This window comes from Anopheles marshallii, chromosome 2, assembly GCF_943734725.1.
Source record: "Anopheles marshallii chromosome 2, idAnoMarsDA_429_01, whole genome shotgun sequence".
Taxonomy (NCBI): domain Eukaryota; kingdom Metazoa; phylum Arthropoda; class Insecta; order Diptera; family Culicidae; genus Anopheles; species Anopheles marshallii.
In genome coordinates, this window is record NC_071326.1 from 46,537,475 (window position 1) to 46,559,725 (window position 22,251).

Here is a 22,251-nt window from a genome sequence, read left to right on the forward strand (position 1 = left end):
ACAGGCTACATGTGTTCGAGCAGCAAGCCGGTGATTCCAAACATTTGGAACAAATTTAAAAAGGACCATACGGATCTACCCCATCTTGTTCAACAATCGTCGTCCGTGATTTCGTAACTTCCGCGAAAGTCGCTTAGCGGAGTGGCCTGCGTAGTAGAAGGAGTGAGTAGTGATGATCCTTGCAGTGATATGGCTAACGGTAAGGCTGACGGTGTGCAGAGACTAATCGCACCGCGGCTATCCGTAACCGATCGATATCTTGGTGGTCGTCCAGAGCTACAATGCAAAGAAAAAATGCATCAGTTAATTAAACAACATTCACGCAGTCGTGGACGTCCATACGCACCGTTCGCATCTGCAGCGCAGCAGACGAATAAACGCCGCCCGGAACGTTTTGTTGAAGATCGTGTAAATAATAGGATTTATCGTCGACGAAACATAACCTAACCAGAGACATATGCTGACAATCCTCTCCGGAACCTTTGCCCCTGGGCACGCGGCGAATATAATGTTTAGAATAAAGAACGGGGCCCAGCAAAATACGAATGTGAAAAATACTAAACCTAAAACCTGAAATAGAAAAGGAAAATTCATTAGTGATCCGATTTATGCGTGCATGTCTGAACGCAACCCAAGTGCGAACAATAACGCAGTGATTTGTTATTAATGTAAATTTAAACCATTTCATTTCAAATACCTTTACCACACTTTACCACGCTTAGAAAAGGAACGGAGCAATAAACGTCGTTAATTAGACACTTATTACGTCGATTAGAACGTATTGCATTAAAATCGGTGTCGTATCAAACTGAACGGTACAGCCCCCATGATGTCACCCAACAAACCATTGTGTGCAATTTATCGTGCTAGATAAGCAACGACATGGTAAGGTCGGCATAATATATCCGCCGCAGGACTTTGTTTTCCGCCAACTTTAGCAGCGTGAAGTTTGTAACACGCTTTTATTGCTCTTTAGAAAACTTCCTTGCCTCTCACTTCCGCACTTAGCTCGACCGAATCATAGTCCATGATATGATTTCGCTTTGTATGTAATGCAAAACTTTTAAATTACTTCCTAATTTTCACACAAGCTCCCGGTGCTTTCCACCCTGTCAAATCGTGTGTTGTCAGAGAAGGAAAATTTCAACGAAAGGCAAAGAAACCTTCCTTTTTAACGCGTTTGGGCGTATATGTAGTATTCTTACACTGTTGGACTAATTGTTTGAACAGTGTTTAAGTACAGGGCACACACTTGGATCGTTGTACGAATCTCAGAGTAACCAGGGTCACAGTGTAAAGATCAAAGCCATGCTTGCGCCCCAAAACTTGGGCATGCAGTATCAACAGAGCATAATATTGACAATCAAGAAACTTGACTTATCTAAGCTAGAGTGAGCAAATGGTACACAAAAACAGTTTCTGTATCGCATTTGTTTGCATCGTAGCATACTCTACACGCTACTTACAAATGGTGGATGGTGCATAAAAGACATAAAAAAGCAATCCACTTGACTAATTTTATGCGCTCACCGTACCTTCGGCACAGGGAAAAGTTTCCTCTGGACTGGTGCATAGCGCTAAATACTGTTCAGAATATCAAATATCGCAAATCATATTATTTTTCTCTAGCCCGGCAGGAAATATTTGGAACAGTGCCATCGTGAATGAATGACTGTTCGAGTGGTTCTTCACGCTTGCTGGCCCAAAATTAAATAGTTTAAGTATTAAAAAAAAAAAAATAATAACCCAACCAACATCTATTCACCCTGCACAACTATATTACTAAATATAGCTAAATAAAAAATGTTGAAAAACATTTATTTTCAAGACCATGGATTTGACAAACTAACTTTTTTTTTCAACCATCGCTTCAAAGCCTTTTGATTTCTCTGCAATTGAAGATTTGTCGTCTAAATAAAATAAAAATAACAAATGTACCAGCGCGCAAATTTATGGAACAAAACTTGATTTGACTGCTCCGAAACGGAAATGAAGGCGCACAGCGCATTAGGGGATGTGATTTTCTTCTTCCATTCCGACTTTTCTACGAGTAAGCCTAAATGTCGACGCGCAACTGTCCACTTTCATTACGTGTTTCTTTGCCCATCCAATTTAGTTCCCAATGTCCGGCGGGAAAGATTCCTTATTTTTCTCCTTCGGAATTTTCATTTCACACCTTGTATCAACTGGCCCCGAGGACTTGTTGTCAAGTCACGGGATAAGCAAATGAAAATGTCTGGCAAAGATCGTACTGCTTCACAACTTGTGGCGATGCTTGGTAAGATAATACGTTGGTGAACACTTGCCACAGAGTTGATGTCGCATGTTTAAATATTCAATCCCACGAGTGGCACAGTTTCCAGTTTCAAATGTCAGAAAAACGAATCACGCTAGCACTAGATAAACAAGCCATTTTGTGGATTGGTTGCTTTGACAGAGGACCTTTCTCGCTTACCTACTTTGGCCACAACTAATTTAATTTTTATCGTAGGAGTTTTTCCAGTGCAGCGTGCAACTTTTATAGCATCACACTACGATCGTGTTGGAAAATGCAGAATGACGAATCTATGATGATCACTTAGCAGTTGTGCATAAAGTACTGTTGTAATGAAATTTTCCCAACTGCAAATTGGCAAGATGGAGGGCCAAAATGATGCCAGCGCGCTTTTTTACTTTACAAAAATCTGTTCGTCCCGAGCGAGTTACAATCAACCAATTATGCACAGTAGTGTTAAATTCATTTAGCACCTAGAACATCGCCCGTCCTTCTCTAGGGCCGCGCCAATGTAAAGGTGTTTTGATTCTCACGGTCTACTCCATCACTCCCACCACCTCGCCGTCCTTTCGTGCCCACTCCATCGCTCACCCACCCACAGGATACCGCATACCGTACCGTACCTTGGTGGCCTTCTGCTCCGTAGCGACCGCGTTCGCCGATAAGTTGGTGCGCTTTTTGCTGCCAAGAAACTTCAAATTGAAATTTATCGCTGGCGTCGGGACGCTGTTGAGGTGTATCCGGAAGGAGCAGAATTTTTGGCGCCTCGTTTCACGCTCGATGCTGTCCGGCGTTTGGGTGCCCTGGTCACAGACGGTCCGGGAGCGTTTGCCACCGCCAGTGATCGTGCGGTTTCCGCCGTTACTGTAACCAAGGTGCGGATGCGAGATGCTGCCTTTGATTGAGCTCATTCTATCAGCAGGCCGGAAGCCAGTATGAAAACAGCAAGAATGGAAAAAATGAGCAAGAAAAATGCATAATTGAGTGAGAGTTGACGTAATTAACGGACTACAAAAGGTAGTAAATGGGAAGAAAAAGGTCGTAAATTTTCAAGGGCCAGTAAAGTCCTCGCTGACAGCTATGGTAAGCTTATGAGCTAGAAATGAGATTTTGTGTTTGAGGTACAAGTTTTTTTTTACTTTTTACGGGTTATGATAAAACAATAGAACGAAGGGAGCGGAATGAATTGGATGTTTTCATAATCGAAAACTTTTTCCATAACTGAACGGATTTAAACGATTTGCAACTTTGCAAAGCAGATGATCATGTAACACACCTCTTCCAAAAGGGCGATTATGCTATTGAAAGGGAATTTTGCGAGATTTCATTTTGAATCCATCCTATGACAAAAAAAAATAAAACTCTTATACAAATGACCCAGATAAAGGAAAATCCTAGATTTTTACATTGTCTGTATTTTTAGGTATGTATTTTTATGTGAAAAATCAAGAACCAACAGTAGTGACACGGCAGGATGAGAAGAACGAAACAGAAATCCATCCAACCGATAGAATGTTAAACCAAATAGTTGAGCGACAGACGATAGAACGATCTACCCGCACAGTCTCGGCACGAAATGCCACCACTATTCTGACGGTGGACAATGCAAGGAAAAAATACAAAACCGAATGTCCACTACACTTGAATGTAGCAGGGATGATGTGAGTGTCAAACGGATGGATGATGGTTCTCCTTGAGTTGGCGCCACGTGGTGGACGCGGTCTGCCATCTGCGACCTTTCACACTAGCCCGGTGGATACGGTGAAATTATTGAACCACCCAACCGCTCAGCCGTCTGTGCGTACTTTGTAAAAGTCTCATAAAACGGATGGGACACAACTGTTTGGTGCAGGCGAATTGCATCTGTGGTATCTTGGCGCTGCCAGCATGGTATTGTTTGGTTTGATAAATTGAGTATTCATGTACTGGTTAGCTTGCACAACTTCATATCATGCGACTTAAAGGAAAACTATCTTATGATAATGAACTGGTGCAACCTTTCCAATGCTACAAAATTGGATCATCGATTTGTTTGCAACTCTTTCGACAGTATTGAGTTAAACTATGTGTGTGGTCATCGATGGTTGAGCATGTTAACATGTATAGCGAAAATAAGTATAGTAACATTATTCGTACACGTTTTTACAATTTTTTATACCATTAAGGACTAGCCATACGGCACCAAATTTGTTTATTGTATTTTTAAGTGATACCAGCTGGCTATGTGAGAGTACCTTTCGTGCGAGTATTCAACTTTGATTATTTTTGTTTTATAAATATCTTACAAAATAGAGTCTTTTTAAGACTAAGCTAGACTAGGACTAGATAGTTTCATATCATTTGGATGTAGAGTAGGGAAAAGTGCAGCGAGTGAAGGATTTGATGTTTTCGTGGACGAAATTAATGTTTGTTTCTGCTAAGACAATTTCATAACCATATTTTGTAATTATTGCATTGAAAAAAAATAAGGAACAAATCAAGCAACTCACTACACGTACCTGTCTAATTTACTGGTGCCGGTAGTGGCGCCATGCCACCGCCAAGGAAGCGCACTATGCGCCGCTGCCACCGACGGCAGTGAAGATGGTGGCGAAGAGTCGTGCTGCGAAAATGCCGGCTGCTTATTGTTATTGACGGTGAATTTCTTCATCTCGACCGCTTTATTAGAAGTGGAGGAGCCATCACTTTGAGAGTTATTGGAGTGTTTGGAAGATGCCAAGCGTCCTCCCAGTCTGTAACGATGGAAAAGTAATCGGTTCAACGAAGTGCACGAATGGGTTATCGGTGTGGGGACAACGGGTTTGAAGATGGTTGGCCTCTTGTGTGTTTACCTTCGGAATAGTTCGCCCTCCGGATGCTGTTCGAGAAACCGCGCCTTTTTGCGAAGGAGCTGCACGGTCAGAGCGTACGTTACGACCATCATCACCATGGGGATGTAAAATGCTACCAGCGAGCCGAACACGAAGAATGCTCGATTATTGATGACACATTCGTTTGGGCCGGGCATGATGTTGTTTTGGTTGATCATGCCTGCGTGTAAAGAGAACGGATGCTAACGTTAGTAGTTGATTGGTGCTAATGTCGCAGGAACGATTGTTGCGTGGGTAAGAACAATTATGAACGTCCATTTTCGTTGGGAGACGACTCACCTAGAACGGTTATCGAGCTCGAGACTAGCATCGCCAACAGCCATACTAATGCAATCTTTATTCCCGTCAAGCGCTTTGTCGAATGATGGCGACTGCCAAGCGGATTCCGAATCCCCAGGTAACGGCCGAGACTAATGAAGCACATGTGCAGGATGCTCGCCGAACAGGCCAGCACATCACAGGTAACGTAGATGTTGCACCACGTGACTCCAAAAGGCCAATAACCTGGAAAACATAAGTGTCGATTTATTAAAAAAAAAACTTATAAGAAAACCATGATTCAGACACTTAAATACGTCAGAGTTTGTTAACAATTCCTAGAAAAGTGCTATTCTATTTAAAACATACTCAATATTTCGGCAAATATGAAGCTATTACAGTTTTCACCTTTCATAGGTTTTTTTTGAACTTATTTATAAGCTATGGTCTTGAAGAAGATGTACTGCGCTTTTTTCGAAATATAATTGCATGGTTTGAAAACACAACAATTATTTGGCGTATGGTTGCTTCTCAACTTCAAAATCACTATATTTTATCGTTGAAGCTACTCATAGCACTAGCCTTTTCACCAATAAATTTTACTCCATACATCTGCATAATTAAGCGATGTTATATAGTTACTCATAACTTCAAAAATTATCAACCCATCGCGATATCATTCACCAATAATTTGGCAAGTACTCTGCTGGAGTCAACAGGTTCTTTGGAGTTCTTCCGTGATCACGCCACTGCAGGATTGCCGAATAATTAATAATAGGTTCGGGAAAGATAGGTTCAGATAGCAAGGTAAGAGCAGTTTGAGTGTTACACAGTGAACACAGTGAGTGCTCTTTTAAAAAAAATTGATTAAATGACATTGCTACCCTAAAACGTATTACCATACATAGATTGTTGATAGAAATGAAGAAATGCTTTCTTACTGCCACATGTTCATTTTTGCAATGAGTTTCCTAACACCTTTGCAATTTCTATTGATATCACCATTGCTTGTATTGTCTGGTGGAAAATACTGGCATTTTCGTGGTTAGAACTAAAAACAATCGTAATGCAACTGGTATTGAAGCCTTTCTATTCCATTATTCCAACCATTATGGATTTGTTTGTTAACAAATATCAATACATCAGTTAAATGCGTCATACACTCACTAATTCACCGTTGATTGCCCATAAACCATTGCTTTGAAATGTTACTAAGAATCACGACCGCTTCTCTCCTCAGTTGTTAGTAAATAGCCTGACCAGACAGAATCATGCGGAACTGATAGCAAAGGAGAATATATGTAGGAAAGGTTATGTTAACTCTTTCGCTGTTTTATTTTGACTCTTCATGCAACCGGTTTTTATAATAGTTTTGCTGTAAAACATTTATACCACGCGCATTTGACATTCTCGTACGTGCACATTACGATGTCTCTCACATATATTTATGAAGTTTATCTAATAAATATTGTGTATTAATTACTTTAAAAATTTTGAAATTGAAATTGATCATTTAATAATTATTAAACGATGAACCAGCGTTCAACCATCCCCAACCAGAGCATTCGAAGCAATCTTCTCATATTACCCCTCGTCATGTTGCACAATTTAAGGCTCGGCAATTAAATTCGCTTTAAATTGTCTTAAATTAATGTTTAAATGCTCAATGCATGTACATTATCAATACATTAACCTATCAGACATGTAAACAGTCATAAGAGACAGAGAGGATCTTTGTATTTGCGAGTTTGACGATAGATGAAGCCTATTCAATTGCGTTATCGGCGTGTAACTGATCTTGATGATAGTAGCAAAGGTACAGTGAAAACAATCAGTCCATGGGTATGGCACATAAAACTATTCTTAAAAAGAAACAAATAAAATATTCTTTGGGTATAAAAAAGTAATCCACAAAAATATTACTACTGTTGGCAGCAATGTAACAATTCTAGACTAATTTTCTTCGCATTCATCCACTTATGAGTCAATGTATGATATTTCCACACAAAACAAATAACGTTGCTTTTAGTTTTTTAATTGACCGTTGGCCAGTTCATAGTTCTAGCTATGAAATCACTGTTGTGTGTAACATATCGGAATCATTTATATGCACTGACCCACATAAATATCGCCGAATCTGTGAAAGGGCCAGATTGGAGCACATTCACAAATTTATCCCACACTCCTTCCTGCATCTACAAGCACACCAGGTGTGCTTCTTTGTGTATTGTCCCCAGGTGTACCAAACGCCCATATCCAGCGCCCCAAGTATGTAAGGCAACTCGTAACAATGGGACGAACCCACACATATCAAGCAACGTGCAAGAGTTGATTAATGTAGCCCATAATCCGTTTCAACGACATAACTTTATATCAACTTCCTGCTCATACTTCTGCTGCATGAGAACAGTACACTCGTAGCCGGGAGTTTGGTGCCTTATGATACATGCCATTTTCTGAAGGTTTTTTCTTTGGTTCTCACTAGTTTGTCAAAACCGTATTACCTACTGGATTCGTCACACGCACAGGGTTTAAATTTTGAAATAGTAAATTGTACCATCGGGAGATGAGCTTGTGGCACACCCCACCCTCCTGTAGGTTGGTATATGTGATATGCTCATGCTCACTGTTAGCAGTCCTGTTGCCCTAACGCAACCATCAAGCGGTGCTGGACGTAAGAGGAACAACTGAAAAAACATCTTTAATGGCACCGAATGGCTGTTTCGGTTCATGTTTGCTCTTTTCAACAGCAGATGATTTGCCCACAACCTAGCACATACATCACCGGTTACAACCAGTGCCAGATTTATTCGACACACTACCGAAAGTGAGTAGTAACAGTGTGGCCGGGTTCGGAATGAATTCTTTGTAAAGCCACCGTTGGGCTATGGTGCGTGCCATCCGAAGCGCAAAACAAAATATGCTTCCCACAAACGAATCGCGCCAAGCTAGACTGGAGTTAGGACGGAGGTGCAGCTACGGTTGCAACAGTGTAGCCTCGAGTACGAGTGAAAGCGAGTGGATTCCACAATCCCAACAAACGTGATATAAATAATGGCGCATAGGAGAAAATGCCACTGGTCGCCATAAATCTTTCGTGCGCAGATGTAGCGACCAGCATTGCCACTCACGCCTCACGCAACCTCCGTCATCTGGATGTCCACAGTCGTAAGCCTATGTTGGGAAACGATCTCGTGTAGCGTACCGGTTAACGTCATTTTGGCTGTGGCTACAAACGGAAGTTTTCGCTTTCGTCTTATACGTGCGGGACCAGGCGCCTCCACCAAGTAGCTTCTTTGCTTGCAACCGTGGACGTGGCGGCCATGAACCCTCTTTCCGAATGGTTGGATTTACAATTCAATTCACATTTTTTCCTCATTATACAGTCACATGCGGAAAAACGCACACGCACACATACAACCCCGGTTATTGTGTCAATGTTTTGCCATCTTGCTGTTACTCCGCTCTGTGTCCAGATTCAGTGGTTTGTTTTCACGTTTCTGATGCGCATTTCACCGTGCAATGTAGGATATAGTTTTTTGTAACGAATGTAAACCCACCAGTGGCCCAGTGCCCGAAAATAGCGCGCACCCTGCACAAAAACAGTGGCCCGAGCTGAAAACAGTCAGTTTCGGTACAAAGCCCATCCAGCCAGTTTTGCCGACCACGAAAATGACAAACAAAAAATAATTCGGTAGCATTTCTTGCCAAACCGCATACGGAGTAACAAAAAGCCAACAATTCCTTTCATCCAATAAATGCAAAAATGAATGAGCGCCGGCAACTGGCAAAACAAACCGTGGGAACTGTGGCGATAGCTTGTTTTGGCGATAACCGTTCGCTCCCAGTGCGGTTTTGCTACAAAAAGCGACGCCACGCTATGGTGGGAGAAGCGAAATTGAACCGCTATACACACGCTATAAGTAAACTGTCACCCTTTTGAATAACGAACGTTCGACACCCTCGTAAAGGCGGTCCCGGAGCGAAATCTCGGGAGAATAGCGAACGGTACGATTGATTGATATTCGCTCTAAATGGTCCATGAATAGAAATTCGGCAGCGCCGTATTGATACGGTTAGCCGGACCGACAAAATGATGCCGACAAATGGGTCTAAGGCACCCGCAGCAGGCAATGATTTACCGGCGCTCCAACTCCACATGGAGTACGAATTGCTCGGCGTACAGCAACGCACCGTCACTAATGATGATTTGTATCTATCGGACGGTAATAATATTGGCGTTTTAGTGCTTTATCGTCGGCAGTTCTTTGCCGCGTGGTGGTCCCTAATCTAGAATGCGTGAACCCGAACCCCGTTTTTCACCGAAATGCGAAGGATAAAAGCAATAAAAGGATTTGTTTACATCCCGATTATTACAACGTTGTTTTGTAACACGATCTGTTCTAATGATCAATTAATACGGTACAATTATAAACAAACAAGAAAAATACCCCAACTGTACATTTAACATGAGGTTTGGATATCTGCAACACACATGCATAAATTAGCAATTAATTCTTCATATTACAGCTTCGTTGCCTTGCATAACTTACCTAAAAATCCAGGAATGGCACCTAGTGGCATCACAAACAAGCTGACGAGCAGATCCGCAATGGCAAGCGACAGCAGAAAGTAGTTGGTGACATTCTGCAGTTTGCGATCGAGCGCCACTGCTAGGCAGACGAGAATGTTCCCTAGCCCACCGGCAAATATGAATAAAATAACAAATAGGAAACTCCACTCGTAACGGTCCTGGGCCGCATCACCACCGACTGGCATCTCATCGATGAACTGCGTCTGGTTCCAGCTCGCCAAAGCAGCTACCGAATGCTCCACACCGTTTAGCCACGAATGGCTCACCAGTGCATTCTGCAGTTCAATATTCATCCAGCACTGGATCGGCTCGAGCAGTGACACACTCACCAATTCAAACGCGTCACTTTCGAAGAACGAACTCTGGGCACCGGTTGCATTGCCGCAGACAAGCCGATGGGACTGCACAGTAGGGGTAGGGGGGCGCGATAAGTGGGATGATTGTGGAACAGGGTCAGGTTGCTGTAACAACCGGCCAGTGTCACCGTAAAAGAGAGCTTGCGAAGCGTTCCAGCAACCTCCAGCTATCATACGATCGGAATCGATCGGTTCTAAACTACCGTAGCTGACTTCGGTCAGCTGAAGTAAGAGCTTCGGTAGCTTCAGGATCAGTTCCGACACTGGTTGGAATACTTGGCGCACGATCAGCGTTATGTTGTGGGAGGCGGTCACACTGCAGCCTGTGGCCGGTAGCTGCCAACTGCCCGGCGATACCGGTTCGGGGGCACACTCGTACAACGCATCGTTCCACCGCACTTCCTCGGTTTGTCGTTCACTACCGGAAAGCAAGGAATGCAGGGCACACTTAAACGATTGATAGCACTGTGTTGCTGCCTTGTAAAGGCTGATCGGCGCCGTACTATTTCCTGTCCGTAGCTCAACCGCACCATCACCCGTGGCGGTGGTTGTGCTTGTTCGTACACTTTCGTCATCAAACCGGCACAGCACATCGGGGCCCCAAAGGAGCGAAGACGAACTATTGCTGTAGCTGGCACAGGACACCATGTAGCGCCACGCTTTCCAATTGTCACACCACCAACCAAATATGTCTCCATCGTCCATGGTGGAATTTTCACTACACTGTCGTCTTCGATTAAATGCGCACACAGACGGAGAAACACTCTCGGCGCGCGCGAGACAAATTTTCGCTCGCTTGCACTCAGCTCAGCGGGGTGCGCGTACCGGTGCGGCGACTGATCACTGCCAAAACCCGGCTGCAATGCTGCCGACGATCCATCCTAACTCATTCGTCAAATAGTAATGAAAGTGTCCGGGGAGTAGCTGCCGATGCAATGAAGTCAAATGCCTGTGCCAAGAGGGAGAGCAGGGGATGATGAAAGTAATACATATTAGCACGCCAGTTCTGCACAAGCCTAATAAATATTTAAATTGAAATTGCACATGTAGATGGTTTTGGAGTTACGGATCCGCGCCCACCCGATTTCTGACTACCCGTTTTGTGCAGCGCGTTTGGGTAAGAAATTACACAACATATACGAGCATTATGCGGAGCCACGGATGAACCACTGTTCGCTATCGTACACCATTTTAGCCCTGTCCTGTCGGTCGTCTATGTTGATGACACAAGATTTTGGATGGATTCCGTTTGACGAGAGCTTTGTAGATATATCTTTTTTATTTTTTAGAAGTAGGCCTTTCAGCACGCGTTAAATATTCAAAAGTGCCCGGTTCGGTAGCCTCGTAGTGAAGAAACGTTCAGTTGATTTTTCGAATTATACATGAGTAGCCTTGCTAGAATGTTGTAACATTCCGCAAAAATGCACGCGCTCGTGTTATTGAAAGTGTAGTGAAACTAATGGAGAGTCTTAAACGATGTAAATTTTCATAAAAATAGCATAAAAACTTACATAAAATTATATAACCTTAGAACTCTGTTATGGTTTGACATCTTCAGCCAGGGGAAAAATCCAATATCACATCAGTATAAACTATGTTTACAGTTTGTATGTTTATGTTCACTTGAAAATTGCAAATAATGTGATGAAAGTTACTTTCGTTCGCTGTGCAACAGCCTATGAAGCTTAGTCTGCACTGTTTACTGTGATTGCAGGTGATTTTTTAATCTATCCCTTCGAAGCTTACACATCTTCAATGATACAAGCTTTCGTTTATGTGTCTGTAGTTTAAACATAAGTTTACAGTTTACGCTTGACGGTTTAAGATTTCTAACCTTGTGAAAGTGGAGTAAAGCTTCGTGTGTATTTCTAATTGGACAAACTACCCGATGTTCACATTTAACCTCGATTTCTAACTGCTTCTGTACGATTTGATTCCAATCAAATGATGACATTTCAAGCAGAGCTTTACAGCTTTAGAAGTGCAAATGTTTGTGTAACACGCAAATTTCACGAACCGTACACCTTTTCCTGTGTATTCGCACAAATAGGCCCAGTCACTCGATTCCCGCTCGAATTTCGAACGACCAGTAGCAAATGTTAGTGGTGCCGATCATAATCACCATGATTAACGCTCAGTTCCGTACCGATTTGAGCATCCTTTGGTGTACAGCGACCACCCGAGCTTTCGGCCTCCCACCCTGCGTCGATTGTGGTGTGCATTCTATATGGATTGGAATAAAACCGCTGGTTAACATTACCACCGAGGCTGCCATACCGCCTGATACCAGGTGCTTGCACGGTATGTAAACCGAAACGGCAAACGGCATTGTACGAGGATCATGTGTGCGCTCGCCCTAAAATCTATACTTTCAACGAGTACAAAGTGGTAACATAACCGCAGATTATCTCCGACACTGACATTAGCGTGAGGCTCCGGAAACGGCGGGCTAGCCGTGGTGACGAGCGGCACCAGTGTTGGTGATGACAGGCGGGCTGCATCGACAATTACACCGATGGGTGGCTTTCAACCAGTTGCAGTTTTGTTGTAGAGGTTTGTGCGACCATAGACCCGAACGGTGAGGTTTATCGTTGTGGGTTGTGTAATGCGGCGTTTAGATTTCAAGCTGTGGTCTAAAGCTTCACGGTCGATGCAGTACATCATCGCGACAAATCTAGCGCTGTCGACGGCTGCATGCGTTGCGCAGTGTTTGGCGTTGCTTTTCGTAGGTTATATGCTTGTACATAGCCTACGTCTCATGCTGAAGTGATGTATCGATTAATCGAGGTGTTCGAAGATAGATACATTGGATAATTGTGTAATATTTTTCGGCAACGTTCGTACGGCGATTGTAACACACATGTTTGGGAAGCATTTCGTGTTGCATTCCTGTATGTGAGAGATAATATCTGGAAAAGTTAAACTTTTCCAAAAAGATTTACAAACGGTTGTTAACATCCCTACATTATAATTATTGTTTGATAATCAAACTCTTACACTTCATAAATAAATCTTAAGGGGCTCCGAGTTGGAGTTGGAAAATTTGTATCCGGTAAGCATTACAGTTCAATTTTATGTTTTGTAAAGTTACTGTTCATATTTACAGTGCAAAAAATTATCTACATATTTGAGAGAAATTTTTGAATTGAGAGAAATGAAAGCGAGAGACAAAGAGTCGACAAAGCCCAGCCTACCCGTTATATACGGGCCAAGAAATTTGGCGGGTTTTATATTACCACAAGATCTTTTCATATGTGTTTCTTGTGAATTAATATCCTAATTTTATCAAGATTTATTAGTTCGTGCACCAGCAACCCAGATATAGTAAAACATATACCGTGACAGTAACTTATATTGATACAGTAGTAATTTATAATTATGGTTTTTATAAAGTTTTTTTCACCTACTTTTTATTCATGTTTTTACCGTTTAATCTTCATGAAAATTTGCAACACGAATAATACATTGATATATAACCGAATTGGTTTGTCTAATAACTCATACCCTCGCTAGCTGCGGAATCATTTTCTATTTAACCTGTTCGCGAAAAATTGGTTGGTGTTGGTTAATACAATTAAATTGTTAAGTCTTCTACATCTAAGCATTAGATACCACAACTAGCAGTAGGGATAAGTTTTAATTGGTAATGATTGCTGTAGTATTCTTAATCAAAAACTTGGGTATACACATAGTTGGTCCCTTTAATACTCCAAAGCGTAAGACGAATTTTCTAGAGGCGTTGAAATCAACAAAGATGCATATAGAATAGCATGGGTACTATTACAAACCAGTCTTAGTATAAAAACAAGACTATAATGTTGGATGAAATATATTTGATAATGCCCTTCTTGGAGTGGCCCAGTGGTGCATTGGTAGCGACGCCGGTCTTCACACGAAAGTACCGGTTCAAAATCCCATCCGGAACGATCCTCCTTATGCTGGACTGACTATCCAACTACTGGTAAATCAAAGTAAATCAAACTGGTTAAGTCAAAGAAACCCAGAATGAGTAGGCCTATACCTCTTGAGTTTGTTGTACCGATATAGAAGAAAGAAGAATGTCCATTTTTAATATGGCATAAACAAAGTCATTGTTTGCAATTAAAAGAAATCAGAAAAAATCGGAACATTAAAAAAAAATTGACTAAATTTCCTTTTGGAAATCCTCATTTGCATACATAATTAAATGCTTATTGACAAAATAGATAAATAATAAATAATAAAACTGAACTGAAGTATTACTAATATTAGATTGCATATATTATAGGAGGCGGTTAGGAACCCCATTAGGTATCACCACCTGGGGCTCCAAAAGCGTAAATCTGCCTCTGATTATAGTGATGTTTGTTTTTCGAATTAAACGTTATAATTTTTAAAATATTTAATTGAATTGAAACTATTTACTGCACGAATTTGTGGCGATCGTTCATTAGATTCACTTTTACGCAATCAAACCTCATAATTTAGGTGTGTTAAGTGAACAAAAATCTAAATATTGTAAAGCGAATTCCAAGTACAAATACCAATCATAATTCAATTAGTGCTCTAAACATCCCGAAGCATAATTATACAAACAGCTTTTTTCACATCGTACATATTGATGTTGCAAAAATATTATATAAATTTGCAATACTGTGTTGCTTAAACTTATCTAAACTATTAAACTATCTATTGAAGCTTAAACTAGCACAACAACCGAAACTGATTTAGGCCTGCCATTTCTGGCTTTCTGTGACTTTGTTTACCCATAGCTTGATAGTCTGTCCTACGTGGGAGGGATTGGACGAGATCCGGAAATCCGGACGAGATTTTGGTCAGGTTTGTTCGTGTAAAGACCCGTGCAATACTGGGATAAGTTTTTATTTAAATACTGGGATTGAACAGTGGTGTGATCCAAAGCGGACGGTGGTGGATAGTAGTAAAATAATGTTAACATATTTGAAGACCCGTGCAAAGGTATGACTACTTTAAAAAAAGTCTGACCATTTCAATACATTTATACATTTTAAACCCGAGTTCAGCTTAAAATTATGCAAAATATAGCTAATTATTTGAAGCCAAAATATGCAAAAATTAAATGCAATCATTTCGTGAAACCCAGTCTACGTTTAGATACTTCGTTATGCCGGAAGCTTGATGTTATTGGATTTCAAGCGAATAGTTAGAAATTGTCTGCGAAAAGTTATACGTTTGAATTACAACCCCATCTTTGGGAGTTTCTTGATATAAAATTCAACGATTCGTTTTAATGAAATGTACCCTTGACGAGAGCCAATATTTGTTGTATGTACTCTGTATCGGTGTAATCGTAAGCTCTTACCACTGAAGACGACATAACTACAAATGGAAGGCTTTGGAAGTGTAATAAATTCAAAAAGCTACGTTCCGGCAATGTTGCCATTTTCCAAAGGTGTCGTGCCACCGGTGTTGGTCCAAACGGTCGATGTGATCATGGTGGGCAAATCGAAAATAAAGGAAAGAAAGGAAACGATAATTTTTGCTCGTGATTCAGCGCTAAAGAGAGAGAAGTCTATAAATAGGTACTACGCAGCAATATCCAAACGATGCCAAACATTAACGAACGATAGGAAATATGAGCCGTTCGACAACATAGGGTAAGGGAACTGTTTGTACAAATACAAATATGTGTACAAACTTTAAACCCATTGAACAGCAGAGTGACCCAAAGCGAACGATGTTGGAAAGTAGTAAAATAATGTTAACATGTTTGCAAACCATCGGCCAGAGGTAAAATAAATCTGGGATCTAGTAAAATGGTGTAATGGTTCGTACTTTCGGGCCACTGCCGACAGTTCCGAACGGTCAACAGTTTGATCAAGCAGTGTCTATTCACTGGAAGCACTTCAGCCATCAAATTGGAGTATTGCCTTTCATAATATTTAAATTTCTTCTACTATATATCTACTGCGGAATGAAGCAAGCAGCCCTCGCATAAATGTCTGGAGAACTCTTCAAGGCGAATACAACACTTTGTTGCATATTGATTGGCAATATCGTTTGGGGTAGTTTGATTCGCCAAACGTGTAGGAATGCTAACGAACGAAGCTGTGAGGGGTTGTTTCATATTGTCGTCCCGATAAGCTACGGCTAATGGTTGTGGACTTTCCTAGGTTTGTGACCTTGAGAAACGAATAAATTGCTTCTTTTGTAGTTCTTGTTGTCATTGTCAAAACTCAATGGAAAAAAACTACTCCAAACACTTGAACGAAGGAATGCGATAGAAAACTATTTTTGTAAATAACATGGTTCATTCACTCAGAATCGGTTCTCTGGAAAGCTCTTAACATGGTTCGTGGAATGGAAATGAAAGAAAAAACGCTCTTCGCAGAAGTGCTCGAGAAGATTCTTCCCGAGCGCATTGTTGTCAGAGCGATTGTTTAGAATAGGATGTGGTTTTTGCCAAAAAGGATCGGGGAGTATTTTTTGGTAAAAAAGGAAGCAAAAAATACAGACCACAAAGTGTTCAGCCAATAGCAATGGTGAATGCTTTGAGTTATTGCAAATTTTCAATGAGGTGATTCGAGAAAGAAAATGGGGGAAATATTTTCCCCCTTGCTAATTCATTGGTTCAAACACAGCAACAAATGTGAAGCTATTCGATGCAATAATGGTTTGAAGCAGTGGGCAATGGAGTTCCACCTTGTTTTTATGAGTATTCCCAAGTGGGTGATTCCAATTTTTTCTGTTGCAACTTTTGCCGTTTTATCGTGCTGAGATAATTTTTCATTTGTCTGGATGTTATTTCTAAATTTTCGAGTTTAATACATTCTCTTTCCTATAACACACACGCATCGGCAAAGTTTTATCTGCTTTACATTTCGTGCATTTGTATGGAGCCAAACTACTGAAAACACGAGTCGGCAGCACACTAAGTTTAAAAAAACCTTAATTAACCTGCCAACTTATTGCCAACATTGTCTACTTCTGGGCCAAAAAAAAATCAAAAAAAAATAACTTAAACAATCAAGGTAAAGAATATCTTTTTAGCAGACTCACTACCAGTAATGATTCGATGATCCAATCAATCAATCAATGATTATTTCAGTTAGATTTCAAAATATTTGTGTTTCTATTTAAACATTTGCTTCGTTTTATGTAACTTCAAGTGTCATTGGCATTGTAGAAACTCCCTGAAGCTCTGAATTCCCCTGACCTTATCCACTGTTAACCTGTTCTTCGTGGACGTAGAAATAAACATTAAACATTAACAAGGAAAAAACTGAAATTAAATCAATCATCTCTATTTCATCGTTGTATGAAGATACAGATTTTTTTCTAAACAATTTGTATCGTATGTTTTTATCCTGCCAATAGATCAAACTGCTAAGCTTAATTGTCCATTTTTAAGCGTACTCTGTAGAAAATCCAATGCAATATGAGAAACTTACTATCGATTGAATGGATTACATTTTCTTTTCCTTTTCACTCACTCTCCTTTCACGCAGCTCGAACTAGAATCGTTTGGCAGTAGGAATCAGTTCCTCGGGAATGTATCCACCCTACGATGTTCGATGGGGAGCAACACTTTTCATCCGACAGTATCCGGTGTTAGCAGAACCCTTGTCTCTTGATTAAAATCTCATCAAACCCTTCGCTTCGGTAGGAGTGTTCCGAGAACATGCCTGGTACAGCAGCCACCGTTTTCACCGATCAAAGTCAACCGTTAGACAGCTTCGCACCGTGCAAAGGGGCGATTAGTTTTGCGAAGAATTGCCCAGAAATGGGTCGGGTGCAAGGATCAAAGTACAGCATCTTCTTAACGCTGGATCCACGGGCAGCCCTGTTGGACGTGGGGTGAGCATTTTCCAAAACCAAACAGCAACAAAATATCCCGACATGGATGGGGTTGTGATGGCTTTTTCGTTAAAAATCTGCCAGCACTCGTTAGCCACCAACTGGTCGATCGGGGTTGTGCGCTTGTTTGGAAGGCGATGAAACAAGTACATCTTATTAATTCGCCAAGATTGCTTTGCAAAAGGGCCAAGGGGGCTTGGCAGAGTGTTTTAGGGGTTCATTTGCGATGGCAAAGGATCCCTTTTCCCTGCTTTTCGGCCACTGATCCTTGACCAGATGTTATTTACGTGTTCGGCTAGGTTCACAGGATATTGGTTCTGCTCATTTCTGCACAAACAGCCACAACAGCTCACTCACTGGCACACAAACACGCTCCTATCTGGCTCATATCTGTATCTGGCAGCCCTACAAAAAGGTACACTCAACCAAAGATAAGATCAGAGGGATTCACCGTGATTTAAGCTTATACGGGTATTACCAAAAACACACCATACGGCTTAAGGCATGGGTGGAGATCGATAGGAAACAATCCGAAAGCAGAGTGCCCCCACTCTGGGGCGGCAGACAGAAAAATCATTGTCGGCTATTATCGGGAGCAATAATCAGAGTTAATTGCGTAGAAAATAGGGTTTCCCATCTGCCAAAAAGTGAATGCGAATGTAAAAGGATAAGAGCGAACGTTGGCAAACGTGTGTAATAGTATCCACTGGGTGATCCACACGATGATAAACGCAGAGCATACACCCGCTAGGGGTTAAGGTAAGCGTGAGGTAAAGTTTATTAGTGAAGTCGTGTGTTATTACTGATCTAGTTTGTTCATCCATAGTTAACATGCATAAATCAAATTGATTGCTATCAATCGGAATTTCAATTAGCAGTGAGATTTTTCATTTTTATTGCCTAGTCAATATTTCTACTATATCCGATTTCCATAACATTTTATTTGGAACTGATTTTAAAAAAGCAACAAATTGGAAACAACTAGAAAATTTTGATACCTCTCCAAAAAAAATCTTGCGGATTAGAGCGATCATATTGTGTTCTGCTTCCAAACTTATCATTAAAAGAAACAGAAGTTGTAAGACATGTAAGATACGCTAATCGATGTCATAACTATTCCTTGGTTTAGGATTATAGGAAGGTGGCGAATTTTCGGCAATCTCTTTACTAACCATATTTGTGAAGCGATGGGCCACAAATGGCATATCGTTATCAACCAATTCCGGCGTCTGGTCTGTCTTCAACAAATGACAGATCTCAGCCTCTTGCAAAAGAATGTCCTTTGAATGATTTTCTACGTAGCTTCTGCATGTGGCAACAGAACTGAACATGCAGGAAAGGTCTCACTGACGATTGGGTCATTCCTGTGGCAAGGATCTGAAGGCATCTTTTCTGTCATCTAGCCTTGCTCTGCAGTCACGGAAGGACTTAATCCGCACATCCCTGCTATCGCAACACAGGCCTCAGAAAGGTTGTTATGCAGTTAGCATACATTACGGCAAATATTAACAACTAGTTGAGAGGTTCCCTAACGCAAACCTGGAACAGGAAAAGCATTTATCATCACAGAAATCCATTCGATACCTACTGGTACTCGAAAAATAGCTCATCGAGAACTATTTTCCATGATGAATCGGGAATTATCAACTTGAACAAAATTCTCTCGGATGGATAGAAAATATGCTTTGTAGCTCAACGTATCTTTGGCCTGGAGTCTTCCGCTCCAAAACATCGACTACAACCTGGCTTCTTCCTTCCAATCCCTCCACTTGTTTGCTAACTAAATCATTCACGATATTGGTTACATAAAAACAATGCGTTCATTGTTCACAATGAAGTTCTTGAATGTTCATTGTGAACTGTGTTTTTTGTTTTCTCCCTATTTTTTTTGTTTTCTCTTCGGCTTTGTTATTCCTAACTAGGCTTAAAGTTTGGTTTCCTTCTTCGTAAATAAATGATATATAAAAACATGTTAATTAACTTTTAATTTTTGCAGAAATAGGCTTTGCACGTTTCATACTTCATTACAAGATTTACTGGAAAATATTAACTAACGAAAATGGATAGGTAAGCATCATGGAAGCAAAGTTTATCTACATCGCTACCCAAAACATGTACGCCACATGTTAAAGCACTTGAAAATGAAGTGCCCTTCGGTGCGTACAATACGAAAACTCTACTACACATTTAACCCGGCGGTGGGAGCTGTGTACAGATATCCGGCGCTCGCTGTGTTCCAGATGCATTAATCAACACTTTCCACGACAGCTGGTGCTAATCGACTCACTTGAGCGTTAGGTTGGGCAACTGCCCGTACAAACAAGCTGAATCCACAATCGGTCGGATGCAACAAACAATAACCCCATCGGTGTCAGTATTGATACGATCGACGATAAGCTACAAACGGTACGAGCGAGACAGGTTGGCTGTTGTGGGTGCTACTGCACGTCGATGCACTTGTGTCATCTTGCGTTTTTGATGAGTGAATTGTACAGCGGAAGAAACGAACACCGGTTTCAGCTAAAGGCACTGGGCACATTTGCTGTAAAATCGACTTACACAAGCACCGGCACCAATAACTGACAACCCGAAAACAAACACTTCTGGGGCGTTCTTTAGGATTCATTCACTTGCGTCTAACGCGATTTATTACCGGTGTTAGGTTATGTAGACACTGTCACATTCTGGTATCCGTCAGGGTGAACTTTCGCATACGTTTGACGGAACAACAAAGCACGACGTTCTGCAGCTGGAGCGTAATGTGCTGCGTCTCTTTTACCATTAATCACTTCAACAAGAGGAAATAATCGCACTGCTCGGAGCTAACAACCACATGTTCGCCGACATTGGAAGCACCTTTTCGTCGGTTGCACTTCTTCGGCGTAGTTGCAGGTAAAGCAAAGCGAAGGTACGGCACTGCAATGCACAGTTGGGTGTTATTAGTAATGCCTCTTGCCTCGATAGAGTGGACCCTTATCCAACGGATTACGTTGAACAGAGAATTTGTGAAACCAATTTACACTCGCCACGTGGCGAACTACATCGCCCGGTAACGATGATCACTACGTGCAGGATACATCTCGTGCGCGGTGGTTCAATCTGTAGCGAAGCACACGGATAGCACAAGATTACTCACACGCCGGTACGCAGTAGCAAACGGGGCCACCGTGCAAATAATGACATTGAGTGATTCTGCATTTCAGCTTCTTCCGGCACGGTGCAACCTTATTGCTATGCACTGGCATCATATGTACGTACACTCACATGCACTCCCAAGCATACATCACCATCTTCAATGGATTAACCACCGGAGGATTGAGAGCGGTGCTGACATGCTTTTTTTTTTGGGACACCTTTTGATTTTGCCCACCTAACCATACCCGCCGGGTGGTTTTCAAAGCAAAAGATGCTCTCACTAGTGCAGCACTGTTTCCGATTCACTGATTTCCCGGCGGTTGCGACGAATCATGCTAGAGCTGCACTTTTGAGAATGTTGCGAAATTGAAAGGTAGCACCGAGTAGAAAAAAAAACAAAATTGAAACCGACTCCCTTACGATTCGCGATCACATACAAACATGCACACGAACATGCACATACACACACACGCACACAGGTACACGTGTGATAAATCCACGACCGATAGGTATAGGCAGGCCGGATGTTTCGGATAAAACGGGTAAACATGCACTGCTGATGCTACTACAGCAACTGCCACTAGTTGGGACGAGATCTGCATTAACGAACCGTCGCATTAGTTGCATCGGTTAACGGCGGAACTATGCGGAAGCCGACTGGTATGCAGTCAAAGGAGAAACATTCGGCAGTGAAACCACGTGGTGCGGGGTTACCTCGACTAACACCTTCTGTGCGTCCTCCGACGATTTGTGCCCTTTTGCGTTGGCCTTCTTTCCGGTGTGTTTCACAAAATTTGGACGAGATTGGAACACCACGGCGTTACCACGCGGTGAAACGGGAAGCTGACACGGCACGTTTTGCGGTTTTGGGTCTTTACGCTATTCGATCCACGCTTGAACTCTACACGCCGCGACCGAACCGTTCGGCGTTCACGGTCGGAATGAGTG

The 22,251-nt window shown here is 41.7% G+C and overlaps 1 protein-coding gene across 1 annotated transcript; it reads right to left on the reverse strand.

The window, feature by feature from the left end:
- Nucleotides 1-89: 89 nt before the first annotated feature.
- LOC128709876 (D(2) dopamine receptor) lies at nt 90-11,058 on the reverse strand. The gene is made up of 7 exons (XM_053804912.1): nt 9,957-11,058; nt 5,425-5,649; nt 5,107-5,305; nt 4,774-5,007; nt 2,899-3,187; nt 347-570; nt 90-276 (listed from the first exon to the last, which is right to left on the reverse strand). The coding sequence occupies exons 1-7, from the start codon at nt 11,056-11,058 to the stop codon at nt 90-92; spliced, it is 2,460 nt and encodes an 819-aa protein (XP_053660887.1).
- Between the last annotated feature and the right edge of the window lie 11,193 nt (nt 11,059-22,251).